The 15,041-nt window shown below is 55.8% G+C and overlaps 1 protein-coding gene across 2 annotated transcripts in view; it reads right to left on the bottom strand.

Annotated features, from left to right (window-relative positions):
* Nucleotides 1-294: 294 nt before the first annotated feature.
* LOC134943915 (microfibril-associated glycoprotein 4-like) overlaps nt 295-15,041 on the bottom strand; it is a 56,274-nt gene continuing 41,527 nt past the window's right edge. For both annotated transcript variants that reach the window (XM_063932481.1, XM_063932482.1), the window contains one exon: nt 295-643. In XM_063932481.1, the coding sequence (XP_063788551.1) occupies nt 384-643 (260 nt within the window). In that variant the 3' untranslated portion in view covers nt 295-383. The remainder of the gene's footprint in view (nt 644-15,041) is intronic.

Genomic DNA, 15,041 nt, shown 5'->3' with positions numbered 1-15,041 from the left:
TATTCTGTATAATTCATGTTCCTAATGACACCGTGATATCCAGACTCATCCTTTATATACATATGAATAACCGGAATTTATATTCATGTGTGTTATATCACTTACAGGACCTCACATGTCTATGAACATCACTCGTGCATGATATTGTAATGTCGCTGTCAGTTATTTATGATATAATAGGACCCGTCTTGTCCTGTTGGCTACAGAAACATGGAGGATCTGCGGCCATTTTGTAGACACCATGGTAAGAGGTTCCCCTGTGACAGAATCTCCACATACACTTTATTACACATGTAAGTTATTTATTGTGTATACAGCTGTGTCTGTCACTACATCTCCACCACTACAGTGACCACACGTAATCACACACGGCTGGTCTCGCTCTAATTGCTGTCCGGGACCCTCCTCATCTTCATCTGACTTGCCCGAAGTGTCTCAGGGTACTCCACCCAAGGTGTCCAGGAAAATGCATTCTGCAGGGGTCCTGTGGCTTTGTAGCGAGCGTTGAGCCCGGCCCCAGCACAGCCCCCGGCGTGGTACCAGAACCCACCGCCCCAGTACTCCGCGCAGTTCTGTACCTCCTCATCCTGGTCTTTATCAAATGTGGAGAACATGTGTTCCACGTGTGGGGCCAGGGCGTCACCTACAAAATAGGGAAACGTCACCATTATGTGACAGGAGAGAGAGGATGTGTCACACACACAGCACACACCGCGGTGACAGGAGAGAGAGGATGTGTCACACACACACAGCACACACCGCGGTGACAGGAGAGAGGATGTGTCACACACACACAGCACACACCGCGGTGACAGGAGAGAGAGGATGTGTCACACACATACAGCACACACCGCGGTGACAGGAGAGAGAGGATGTGTCACACACATACAGCACACACCGCGGTGACAGGAGAGAGGATGTGTCACACACACAGCACACACCGCGGTGACAGGAGAGAGAGGATGTGTCACACACACACAGCACACACCGCGGTGACAGGAGAGAGAGGATGTGTCACACACATACAGCACACACCGCGGTGACAGGAGAGAGAGGATGTGTCACACACATACAGCACACACCGCGGTGACAGGAGAGAGGATGTGTCACACACACACAGCACACACCGCGGTGACAGGAGAGAGAGGATGTGTCACACACACAGCACACACCACGGTGACAGGAGAGAGAGGATGTGTCACACACACAGCACACACCACGGTGACAGGAGAGAGGATGTGTCACACACACAGCACACACCGCGGTGACAGGAGAGAGAGGATGTGTCACACACACACAGCACACACCGCGGTGACAGGAGAGAGAGGATGTGTCACACACACAGCACACACCGCGGTGACAGGAGAGAGGATGTGTCACACACACAGCACACACCACTGTGACAGGAGAGAGAGGATGTGTCACACACACAGCACACACCGCAGTGACAGGAGAGAGAGGATGTGTCACACACACACAGCACACACCGCGGTGACAGGAGAGAGAGGGTGTGTCACACAGCACACACCGCGGTGACAGGAGAGAGAGGATGTGTCACACACACAGCACACACCGCGGTGACAGGAGAGAGAGGATGTGTCACACACACAGCACACACCGCGGTGACAGGAGAGAGAGGATGTGTCACACACACAGCACACACCACGGTGACAGGAGAGAGAGGATGTGTCACACACACAACACACACCGCGGTGACAGGAGAGAGAGGATGTGTCATACACACAGCACACACCACGGTGACAGGAGAGAGAGGATGTGTCACACACACAACACACACCGCGGTGACAGGAGAGAGAGGATGTGTCACACACACAGCACACACCGCGGTGACAGGAGAGAGAGGATGTGTCATACACACAGCACACACCACGGTGACAGGAGAGAGAGGATGTGTCACACACACAGCACACACCGCGGTGACAGGAGAGAGGATGTGTCACACACACAACACACACCGCGGTGACAGGAGAGAGGATGTGTCACACACACAGCACACACCGCGGTGACAGGAGAGAGAGGATGTGTCATACACACAGCACACACCGCGGTGACAGGAGAGAGAGGATGTGTCACATACACACAGCACACACCGCGGTGACAGGAGAGAGAGGATGTGTCACACACACACAGCACACACCGCGGTGACAGGAGAGAGAGGATGTGTCACACACACAACACACACCGCGGTGACAGGAGAGAGGATGTGTCACACACACAGCACACACCGCGGTGACAGGAGAGAGAGGATGTGTCACACACACACAGCACACACCGCGGTGACAGGAGAGAGAGGATGTGTCACATACACACAGCACACACCGCGGTGACAGGAGAGAGAGGATGTGTCACATACACACAGCACACACCGCGGTGACAGGAGAGAGGATGTGTCACACACAGAGCACACACCGCGGTGACAGGAGAGAGGATGTGTCACACACACAGCACACACCGCAGTGACAGGAGAGAGGATGTGTCACATACACAGCACACACCGCGGTGACAGGAGAGAGAGGATGTGTCACACACACACACAGCACACACCGCGGTGACAGGAGAGAGAGGATGTGTCACACACACACAGCACACACCGCGGTGACAGGAGAGAGAGGATGTGTCACACACACACAGCACACACCGCGGTGACAGGAGAGAGAGGATGTGTCACACACATACAGCACACACCACGGTGACAGGAGAGAGAGGATGTGTCACACACACACAGCACACACCACGGTGACAGGAGAGAGGATGTGTCACACACACAGCACACACCGCGGTGACAGGAGAGAGAGGATGTGTCACCCACACACAGCACACACCGCAGTGACAGGAGAGAGAGGATGTGTCACACACACACAGCACACACCGCGGTGACAGGAGAGAGAGGATGTGTCACACACACAGCACACACCGCAGTGACAGGAGAGAGAGGATGTGTCACACACACAGTACACACCGCAGTGACAGGAGAGAGAGGATGTGTCACACACACAGCACACACCGCGGTGACAGGAGAGAGAGGATGTGTCACACACACAGCACACACCGCGGTGACAGGAGAGAGAGGATGTGTCACACACACAACACACACCGCAGTGACAGGAGAGAGAGGATGTGTCACACACACAGCACACACCGCGGTGACAGGAGAGAGGATGTGTCACACACACAGCACACACCGCGGTGACAGGAGAGAGAGGATGTGTCACACACACAGCACACACCGCGGTGACAGGAGAGAGGATGTGTCACACACACAGCACACACCGCAGTGACAGGAGAGAGAGGATGTGTCACACACACAGCACACACCGCAGTGACAGGAGAGAGAGGATGTGTCACACACACAGCACACACCGCAGTGACAGGAGAGAGAGGATGTGTCACACACACAGCACACACCGCGGTGACAGGAGAGAGAGGATGTGTCACACACACAGCACACACCGCGGTGACAGGAGAGAGAGGATGTGTCACACACACAGCACACACCGCAGTGACAGGAGAGAGAGGATGTGTCACACACACAGCACACACCGCGGTGACAGGAGAGAGAGGATGTGTCACACACACAGCACACACCGCGGTGACAGGAGAGAGAGGATGTGTCACACACACACAGCACACACCGCGGTGACAGGAGAGAGAGGATGTGTCACACACACAGCACACACCGCGGTGACAGGAGAGAGAGGATGTGTCACACACACACAGCACACACCGCGGTGACAGGAGAGAGAAGATGTGTCACACACACACAGCACACACCGCGGTGACAGGAGAGAGAGGATGTGTCACACACACAGCACACACCGCAGTGACAGGAGAGAGAGGATGTGTCACACACACAGCACACACCACGGTGACAGGAGAGAGAGGATGTGTCACACACACACAGCACACACCACGGTGACAGGAGAGAGAGGATGTGTCACACACACACAGCACACACCGCGGTGACAGGAGAGAGAGGATGTGTCACACACACAGCACACACCGCGGTGACAGGAGAGAGAGGATGTGTCACACACACACAGCACACACCGCGGTGACAGGAGAGAGAGGATGTGTCACACACACAGCACACACCGCGGTGACAGGAGAGAGAGGATGTGTCACACACACACAGCACACACCGCGGTGACAGGAGAGAGAGGATGTGTCACACACACAGCACACACCGCGGTGACAGGAGAGAGAGGATGTGTCACACACACAGCACACACCACGGTGACAGGAGAGAGAGGATGTGTCACACACACACAGCACACACCACGGTGACAGGAGAGAGAGGATGTGTCACACACACACAGCACACACCGCGGTGACAGGAGAGAGAGGATGTGTCACACACACACAGCACACACCGCGGTGACAGGAGAGAGAGGATGTGTCACACACACAGCACACACCACGGTGACAGGAGAGAGAGGATGTGTCACACACACACAGCACACACCACGGTGACAGGAGAGAGAGGATGTGTCACACACACACAGCACACACCGCGGTGACAGGAGAGAGAGGATGTGTCACACACACACAGCACACACCACGGTGACAGGAGAGAGAGGATGTGTCACACACACACAGCACACACCGCGGTGACAGGAGAGAGAGGATGTGTCACACACACAGCACACACCGCGGTGACAGGAGAGAGAGGATGTGTCACACACACAGCACACACCGCAGTGACAGGAGAGAGGATGTGTCACATACACAGCACACACCGCGGTGACAGGAGAGAGAGGATGTGTCACACACACAGCACACACCGCGGTGACAGGAGAGAGAGGATGTGTCACACACACAGCACACACCGCGGTGACAGGAGAGAGAGGATGTGTCACACACACAGCACACACCGCGGTGACAGGAGAGAGAGGATGTGTCACACACACAACACACACCGCGGTGACAGGAGAGAGAGGATGTGTCACACACACACAGCACACACCGCGGTGACAGGAGAGAGAGGATGTGTCACACACACAGCACACACCGCGGTGACAGGAGAGAGGATGTGTCACACACACAACACACACCGCGGTGACAGGAGAGAGAGGATGTGTCACACACACAGCACACACCGCAGTGACAGGAGAGAGGATGTGTCACATACACAGCACACACCGCGGTGACAGGAGAGAGAGGATGTGTCACACACACAGCACACACCGCGGTGACAGGAGAGAGAGGATGTGTCACACACACAGCACACACCGCGGTGACAGGAGAGAGAGGATGTGTCACACACACAGCACACACCGCGGTGACAGGAGAGAGAGGATGTGTCACACACACAGCACACACCGCGGTGACAGGAGAGAGAGGATGTGTCACACACACAACACACACCGCGGTGACAGGAGAGAGAGGATGTGTCACACACACACAGCACACACCGCGGTGACAGGAGAGAGAGGATGTGTCACACACACAGCACACACCGCGGTGACTGACAGGAGAGAGAGGATGTGTCACACACACAGCACACACCGCGGTGACAGGAGAGAGAGGATGTGTCACATACACAGCACACACTGCGGTGACAGGAGAGAGAGGATGTGTCACACACACACAGCACACACCACGGTGACAGGAGAGAGAGGATGTGTCACACACACAGCACACACCACGGTGACAGGAGAGAGAGGATGTGTCACACACACAGCACACACCGCGGTGACAGGAGAGAGAGGATGTGTCACATACACAGCACACACCGCGGTGACAGGAGAGAGAGGATGTGTCACACACACACAGCACACACCACGGTGACAGGAGAGAGAGGATGTGTCACACACACAGCACACACCGCGGTGACAGGAGAGAGAGGATGTGTCACACACACACAGCACACACCGCGGTGACAGGAGAGAGAGGATGTGTCACACACACAGCACACACCGCGGTGACAGGAGAGAGAGGATGTGTCACACACACAGCACACACAGCGGTGACAGGAGAGAGAGGATGTGTCACACACACAGCACACACAGCGGTGACAGGAGAGAGAGGATGTGTCACACACACAGCACACACCGCGGTGACAGGAGAGAGAGGATGTGTCACACACACACAGCACACACCGCGGTGACAGGAGAGAGAGGATGTGTCACACACACAGCACACACCGCGGTGACGGGAGAGAGAGAGGCTGTGTCACACACACAGCACACACCGCGGTGACAGGGGAGAGAGGATGTGTCACACACACAGCACACACCGCGGTGACAGGAGAGAGAGGATGTGTCACACACACAGCACACACCGCGGTGACAGGAGAGAGAGGATGTGTCACACACACAGCACACACCGCGGTGACAGGAGAGAGAGGATGAATCACACACACACAGCACACACCGCGGTGACAGGAGAGAGAGGATGTGTCATACACACAGCACACACCGCGGTGACAGGAGAGAGAGGATGTGTCACATGCACAGCACACACCGTGGTGACAGCAGAGAGAGGATGTGTCACATGCACAGCACACACCCCGGTGACAGGAGAGAGAGGATGTGTCACACACACAGCACACACCGCGGTGACAGGAGAGAGAGGATGTGTCACACACACAGCACACACCGCTGTGACAGGAGAGAGAGGATGTGTCACACACAGCACACACCGCGGTGACAGGAGAGAGAGGATGTGTCACACACACAGCACACACCGCTGTGACAGGAGAGAGAGGATGTGTCACACACAGCACACACCGCGGTGACAGGAGAGAGAGGATGTGTCACACACACAGCACACACCGCAGTGACAGGAGAGAGAGGATGTGTCACACACACAGCACACACCGCAGTGACAGGAGAGAGGATGTGTCACACACACACAGCACACACCGCGGTGACAGGAGAGAGAGGATGTGTCATACACACAGCACACACCGCAGTGACAGGAGAGAGAGGATGTGTCACACACACAGCACACACCGCAGTGACAGGAGAGAGAGGATGTGTCACACACACAGCACACACCGCGGTGACAGGAGAGAGAGGATGTGTCACACACACAGCACACACCACGGTGACAGGAGAGAGAGGATGTGTCACACACACAGCACACACCGCGGTGACAGGAGAGAGAGGATGTGTCATACACACAGCACACACCGCGGTGACAGGAGAGAGAGGTGTGTCACACACACAGCACACACCGCGGTGACAGGAGAGAGAGGATGTGTCATACACACAGCACACACCGCGGTGACAGGAGAGAGAGGATGTGTCACACACACAGCACACACCGCGGTGACAGGAGAGAGAGGATGTGTCACATACACACAGCACACACACCGCGGTGACAGGAGAGAGAGGATGTGTCACACACACACAGCACACACCGCGGTGACAGGAGAGAGAGGTGTGTCACACACACAGCACACACCGCGGTGACAGGAGAGAGAGGATGTGTCACACACACACAGCACACACCACGGTGACAGGAGAGAGAGGATGTGTCACACACACAGCACACACCGCGGTGATAGGAGAGAGAGGATGTGTCACACACACAGCACACACCGCGGTGATAGGAGAGAGAGGATGTGTCACACACACAGCACACTTCGGTGATAGGAGAGAGAGGATGTGTCACACACACACAGCACACACCACGGTGACAGGAGAGAGAGGATGTGTCACACACAGCACACACCGCGGTGACAGGAGAGAGAGGATGTGTCACACACACAGCACACACCACGGTGACAGGAGAGAGAGGATGTGTCACACACACAGCACACACCGCGTGACAGGAGAGAGAGGATGTGTCACACACACAACACACACCGCAGTGACAGGAGAGAGAGGATGTGTCACACACACAGCACACACCGCAGTGACAGGAGAGAGAGGATGTGTCACACACACACAGCACACACCGCGGTGACAGGAGAGAGAGGATGTGTCACACACACAGCACACACCGCGGTGACAGGAGAGAGGATGTGTCACACACACAGCACACACCGCGGTGACAGGAGAGAGAGGATGTGTCACACACACAGCACACACCGCGGTGACAGGAGAGAGAGGATGTGTCACACACACAGCACACACCGCGTGACAGGAGAGAGAGGATGTGTCACACACACAGCACACACCGCGGTGACAGGAGAGAGAGGATGTGTCACACACACACAGCACACACCGCGGTGACAGGAGAGAGAGGATGTGTCACACACACAGCACACACCGCGGTGACAGGAGAGAGAGGATGTGTCACACACACACACACCGCGGTGACAGGAGAGAGAGGATGTGTCACACACACAGCACACACCGCGGTGACAGGAGAGAGAGGATGTGTCACACACACAGCACACACCGCGTGACAGGAGAGAGAGGATGTGTCACACACACAACACACACCGCAGTGACAGGAGAGAGAGTATGTGTCACACACACAGCACACACCGCGGTGACAGGAGAGAGAGGATGTGTCACACACACAGCACACACCGCGGTGACAGGAGAGAGAGGATGTGTCACACACACAGCACACACCGCGTGACAGGAGAGAGAGGATGTGTCACACACACAGCACACACCGCGGTGACAGGAGAGAGAGGATGTGTCACACACACAGCACACACCGCGGTGACAGGAGAGAGAGGATGTGTCACACATACAACACACACCGCAGTGACAGGAGAGAGAGGATGTGTCACACACACAGCACACACCGCGGTGACAGGAGAGAGAGGATGTGTCACACACACAGCACACACCGCGGTGACAGGAGAGAGAGGATGTGTCACACACACAGCACACACCCCGGTGACAGGAGAGAGAGGATGTGTCACACACACAGCACACACCGCGGTGACAGGAGAGAGAGGATGTGTCACACACACAGCACACACCGCGGTGACAGGAGAGAGAGGATGTGTCACACACACAGCACACACCGCGGTGACAGGAGAGAGAGGATGTGTCACACACACACAGCACACACCGCGGTGACAGGAGAGAGAGGATGTGTCACACACACAGCACACACCGCGGTGACAGGAGAGAGAGGATGTGTCACACACACACAACACACACCGCGGTGACACGAGAGAGAGGAGTTGTCACACACACACAGCACGGTGACAGGAGAGAGAGGATGTGTCACACACACAACACACACCGCGGTGACAGGAGAGAGAGGATGTGTCACACACACAACACACACCGCGGTGACAGGAGAGAGAGGATGTGTCACACACACAACACACACCGCGGTGACAGGAGAGAGAGGATGTGTCACACACACACAGCACACACCGCGGTGACAGGAGAGAGAGGATGTGTCACACACACAGCACACACCCCGGTGACAGGAGAGAGAGGATGTGTCACACACACCACACACCCCGGTGACAGGAGAGAGAGGATGTGTCACACAGCACACACCGCGGTGACAGGAGAGAGAGGATGTGTCACACACACAGCACACACCGCGGTGACAGGAGAGAAAGGATGTGTCACACAGCACACACCGCGGTGACAGGAGAGAGAGGATGTGTCACACACACAGCACACACCGCGGTGACAGGAGAGAGAGGATGTGTCACACATACAACACACACCGCAGTGACAGGAGAGAGAGGATGTGTCACACACACAGCACACACCGCGGTGACAGGAGAGAGAGGATGTGTCACACACACAGCACACACCGCGGTGACAGGAGAGAGAGAGGATGTGTCACACACAGCACACACCACGGTGACAGGAGAGAGAGGATGTGTCACACACACAACACACACCGCGGTGACAGGAGAGAGGATGTGTCACACACACAGCACACACCACGGTGACAGGAGAGAGAGGATGTGTCACACACACACAGCACACACCGCGGTGACAGGAGAGAGAGGATGTGTCACACACACACAGCACACACCGCGGTGACAGGAGAGAGAGGATGTGTCACACACAGCACACACCGAAGTGACAGGAGAGAGAGGATGTGTCACACACACACACACAGCACACGCCGCGGTGACAGGAGAGAGAGGATGTGTCACACACACAGCACACACCGCGGTGACAGGAGAGAGGATGTGTCACACACACAGCACACACCGCGGTGACAGGAGAGAGGATGTGTCACACACACAGCACACACCGCGGTGACAGGAGAGAGAGGATGTGTCACACACACAGCACACACCACAGTGACAGGAGAGAGAGAGGATGTGTCACACACACAGCACACACCGCGGTGACAGGAGAGAGAGGATGTGTCACACACACAGCACACACCGCGGTGACAGGAGAGAGAGGATGTGTCACACACACAGCACACACCGCGGTGACAGGAGAGAGGATGTGTCACACACACAGCACACACCGCGGTGACAGGAGAGAGGATGTGTCACACACACAGCACACACCGCGGTGACAGGAGAGAGAGGATGTGTCACACACACAGCACACACCGCGGTGACAGGAGAGAGGATGTGTCACACACACAGCACACACCGCGGTGACAGGAGAGAGAGGATGTGTCACACACACAGCACACACCGCGGTGACAGGAGAGAGAGGATGTGTCACACACACAGCACACACCACAGTGACAGGAGAGAGAGGATGTGTTACACACACAGCACACACCACGGTGACAGGAGAGAGAGGATGTGTCACATGCACAGCACACACCGCGGTGACAGGAGAGAGGATGTGTCACACACACAGCACACACCGCGTGACAGGAGAGAGAGGATGTGTCACACACACACAGCACACACCACGGTGACAGGAGAGAGAGGATGTGTCACACACACACAGCACACACACCGCGGTGACAGGAGAGAGAGGATGTGTCACACACACAGCACACACCACAGTGACAGGAGAGAGAGGATGTGTCACACACACAACACACACCGCGGTGACAGGAGAGAGGATGTGTCACACACAACACACACCGCAGTGACAGGAGAGAGAGGATGTGTCACACACACAGCACACACCGCGGTGACAGGAGAGAGAGGATGTGTCACACACACACAGCACACACCGCGGTGACAGGAGAGAGAGGATGTGTCACACACACAGCACACACCGCGGTGACAGGAGAGAGAGGATGTGTCACACACACACAGCACACACCGCGGTGACAGGAGAGAGAGGATGTGTCACACACACAGCACACACCGCTGTGACAGGAGAGAGAGGATGTGTCACACACACAGCACACACCGCGGTGACAGGAGAGAGAGGAAGTGTCACACACACAACACACACCGCGGTGACAGGAGAGAGAGGATGTGTCACACACACAGCACACACCGCGGTGACAGGAGAGAGAGGATGTGTCACACACACACAGCACACACCACGGTGACAGGAGAGAGAGGATGTGTCACACACACACAGCACACACCGCGGTGACAGGAGAGAGAGGATGTGTCACACACACAGCACACACCGCGGTGACAGGAGAGAGAGGATGTGTCACACACACACAGCACACATCGCGGTGACAGGAGAGAGAGGATGTGTCACACACACACAGCACACACCGCGGTGACAGGAGAGAGAGGATGTGTCACACACAGCACACACCGCGGTGACAGGAGAGAGAGGATGTGTCACACACACACCACACACCCCGGTGACAGGAGAGAGAGTATGTGTCACACACACAACACACACCGCGGTGACAGGAGAGAGAGGATGTGTCACACACACACAGCACACACCGCGGTGACAGGAGAGAGAGGATGTGTCACACACACAGCACACACCGCGGTGACAGGAGAGAGGATGTGTCACACACACACACACACCGCGGTGACAGGAGAGAGAGGATGTGTCACACACACCACACACCCCGGTGACAGGAGAGAGAGGATGTGTCACACACACACCACACACCCCGGTGACAGGAGAGAGAGGATGTGTCACACACACAGCACACACCGCGGTGACAGGAGAGAGGATGTGTCACACACACACACACACCGCGGTGACAGGAGAGAGAGGATGTGTCACACACACCACACACCCCGGTGACAGGAGAGAGAGGATGTGTCACACACACACCACACACCCCGGTGACAGGAGAGAGAGGATGTGTCACACACACAGCACACACCGCGGTGACAGGAGAGAGAGGATGTGTCACACACACAGCACACACCGCGGTGACAGGAGAGAGAGGATGTGTCACACACACAGCACACACCGCGGTGACAGGAGAGAGAGGATGTGTCACACACACAGCACACACCGCGGTGACAGGAGAGAGAGGATGTGTCACACACACAGCACACACCGCGGTGACAGGAGAGAGAGGATGTGTCACACACACAGCACACACCGCGGTGACAGGAGAGAGAGGATGTGTCACACACACACAGCACACACCGCGGTGACAGGAGAGAGAGGATGTGTCACACACACAGCACACACCGCGGTGACAGGAGAGAGGATGTGTCACACACACAGCACACACCGCGGTGACAGGAGAGAGAGGATGTGTCACACACACACAGCACACACCGCGGTGACAGGAGAGAGAGGATGTGTCACACACACAGCACACACCGCGGTGACAGGAGAGAGGATGTGTCACACACACAGCACACACCGCGGTGACAGGAGAGAGAGGATGTGTCACACACACAGCACACACCGCGGTGACAGGAGAGAGAGGATGTGTCACACACACAGCACACACCGCGGTGACAGGAGAGAGGATGTGTCACACACACAGCACACACCGCGGTGACAGGAGAGAGAGGATGTGTCACACACACAGCACACACCCCGGTGACAGGAGAGAGAGGATGTGTCACACACACAGCACACACCGCGGTGACAGGAGAGAGAGGATGTGTCACACACACAGCACACACCACGGTGACAGGAGAGAGAGGATGTGTCACACACACAACACACACCGCGGTGACAGGAGAGAGAGGATGTGTCACACACACAGCACACACCACGGTGACAGGAGAGAGAGGATGTGTCACACACACAACACACACCGCGGTGACAGGAGAGAGAGGATGTGTCACACACACAACACACACCCTGGTGACAGGAGAGAGAGGATGTGTTACACACACAGCACACACCACAGTGACAGGAGAGAGGATGTGTCACACACACAACACACACCGCGGTGACAGGAGAGAGAGGATGTGTCACACACACAACACACACCCCGGTGACCCCTCCACAAGGTCTCGGTATCCCAGGGCACGAACCGCTGTAGCTGTGAGAGGGACACTGACAATGTGCAGAGGACAGTTATACAAAGTTGTGATACTGAGTGTGATAATGGGGGTACACTGTGACAGGGCTGGGGGTGCAGTGTGTAGAGTTGTGTGACTGGTAATGGGATGGGAGTGCAGTGTGTAGTGTTGTGTGACTGGTAATGGGCTGGGGTTGTAGTGTGTTATGTTGTGTGACTGGTAATGGGTTGGGTGTGTAGTGTGTAGCGTTGTGTGACTGGTAATGGGCTGGGGGTGCAGTGTGTAGCGTTGTGTGACTGGTAATGGGCTGGGGGTGCAGTGTGTAGTGTTGTGTGACTGTTAGTGGGTTGGGGGTGCAGTGTGTAGTGTTGTGTGACTGGTAGTGGGCTGGGGGTGCAGTGTGTAGAGTTGTGTGACTGGTAATGGGATGGGGGTGCAGTGTGTAGTGTTGTGTGACTGGTAATGGGCTGGGGTTGTAGTGTGTTATGTTGTGTGACTGGTAATGGGTTGGGTGTGTAGCGTTGTGTGACTGGTAATGGGCTGGGGGTGCAGTGTGTAGCGTTGTGTGACTGGTAATGGGCTGGGGGTGCAGTGTGTAGTGTTGTGTGACTGTTAGTGGGTTGGGGGTGCAGTGTGTAGTGTTGTGTGACTGGTAGTGGGCTGGGGGTGCAGTGTGTAGAGTTGTGTGACTGGTAATGGGATGGGGGTGCAGTGTGTAGTGTTGTGTGACTGGTAATGGGCTGGGGTTGTAGTGTGTTATGTTGTGTGACTGGTAATGGGTTGGGTGTGTAGCGTTGTGTGACTGGTAATGGGCTGGGGGTGCAGTGTGTAGCGTTGTGTGACTGGTAATGGGCTGGGGGTGCAGTGTGTAGTGTTGTGTGACTGGTAGTGGGTTGGGGGTGCAGTGTGTAGTGTTGTGTGACTGGTAGTGGGCTGGGGGTGCAGTGTGGGGTGTTGTGTGATTGTTAATGGGATGGGGGTGCAGTGTGTGATGTTGTGGGACTGGTAGTGGGCTGGGGGTGTAGTATGTTATGTTGTGTGACTGGTAGTGGGTTAGGGGTGCAGTGTGTAGTGTTGTGTGACTGGTAATGGGTTGGGGGTGCAGTGTGTAGCGTTGTGTGACTGGTAATGGGCTGGGGGTGCAGTGTGTATCGTTGTGTGACTGGTAATGGGCTGAGGGTGCAGTGTGTAGTGTTGTGTGACTGGTAGTGGGTTGGGGGTGCAGTGTGTGGCGTTGTGTGACTGGTAATGGGCTGTGAGTGTAGTGTGTTATGTTGTGTGACTGGTAGTGGGTTAGGGGTGCAGTGTGTAGCGTTGTGTGACTGGTAATGGGTTGGGAGTGCAGTGTGTATCGCTGTGTGACTGGTAATGGGCTGCAGGTGCAGTGTGTAGTGTTGTGTGACTTGTAATGGGCTAGGGGTGCAGTGTGTAGTGTTGTATGACTGGTAGTGGGTTTGGGGTGCAGTGTGTAGTGTTGTGTCACTGGTAGTGGGCTGGGGGTGTAGTGTGTAGTGTTATGTGATTGGTAGTGGGTTGGGGGTGCAGTGTGTAGCGTTGTGTGACTGGTAATGGGCTGGGGTGTAGTGTGTTATGTTGTGTGACTGGTATTGGGTTAGGGGTGCAGTGTGTAGCGTTGTGTGACTGGTAATGGGTTGGGGGTGCAGTGTGTAGCGTTGTGTGACTGGTAATGGGCTGGAGGTGCAGTGTGTATCGTTGTGTGACTGGTATTGGGCTGAGGGTGCAGTGTGTAGCGTTGTGTGACTGGTAATGGGCTGGGGGTGCAGTGTGTATCGCT

This window comes from Pseudophryne corroboree, chromosome 7, assembly GCF_028390025.1.
Source record: "Pseudophryne corroboree isolate aPseCor3 chromosome 7, aPseCor3.hap2, whole genome shotgun sequence".
Classification (NCBI taxonomy): domain Eukaryota; kingdom Metazoa; phylum Chordata; class Amphibia; order Anura; family Myobatrachidae; genus Pseudophryne; species Pseudophryne corroboree.
This window is presented reverse-complemented; position numbering and strand designations above follow the sequence as displayed.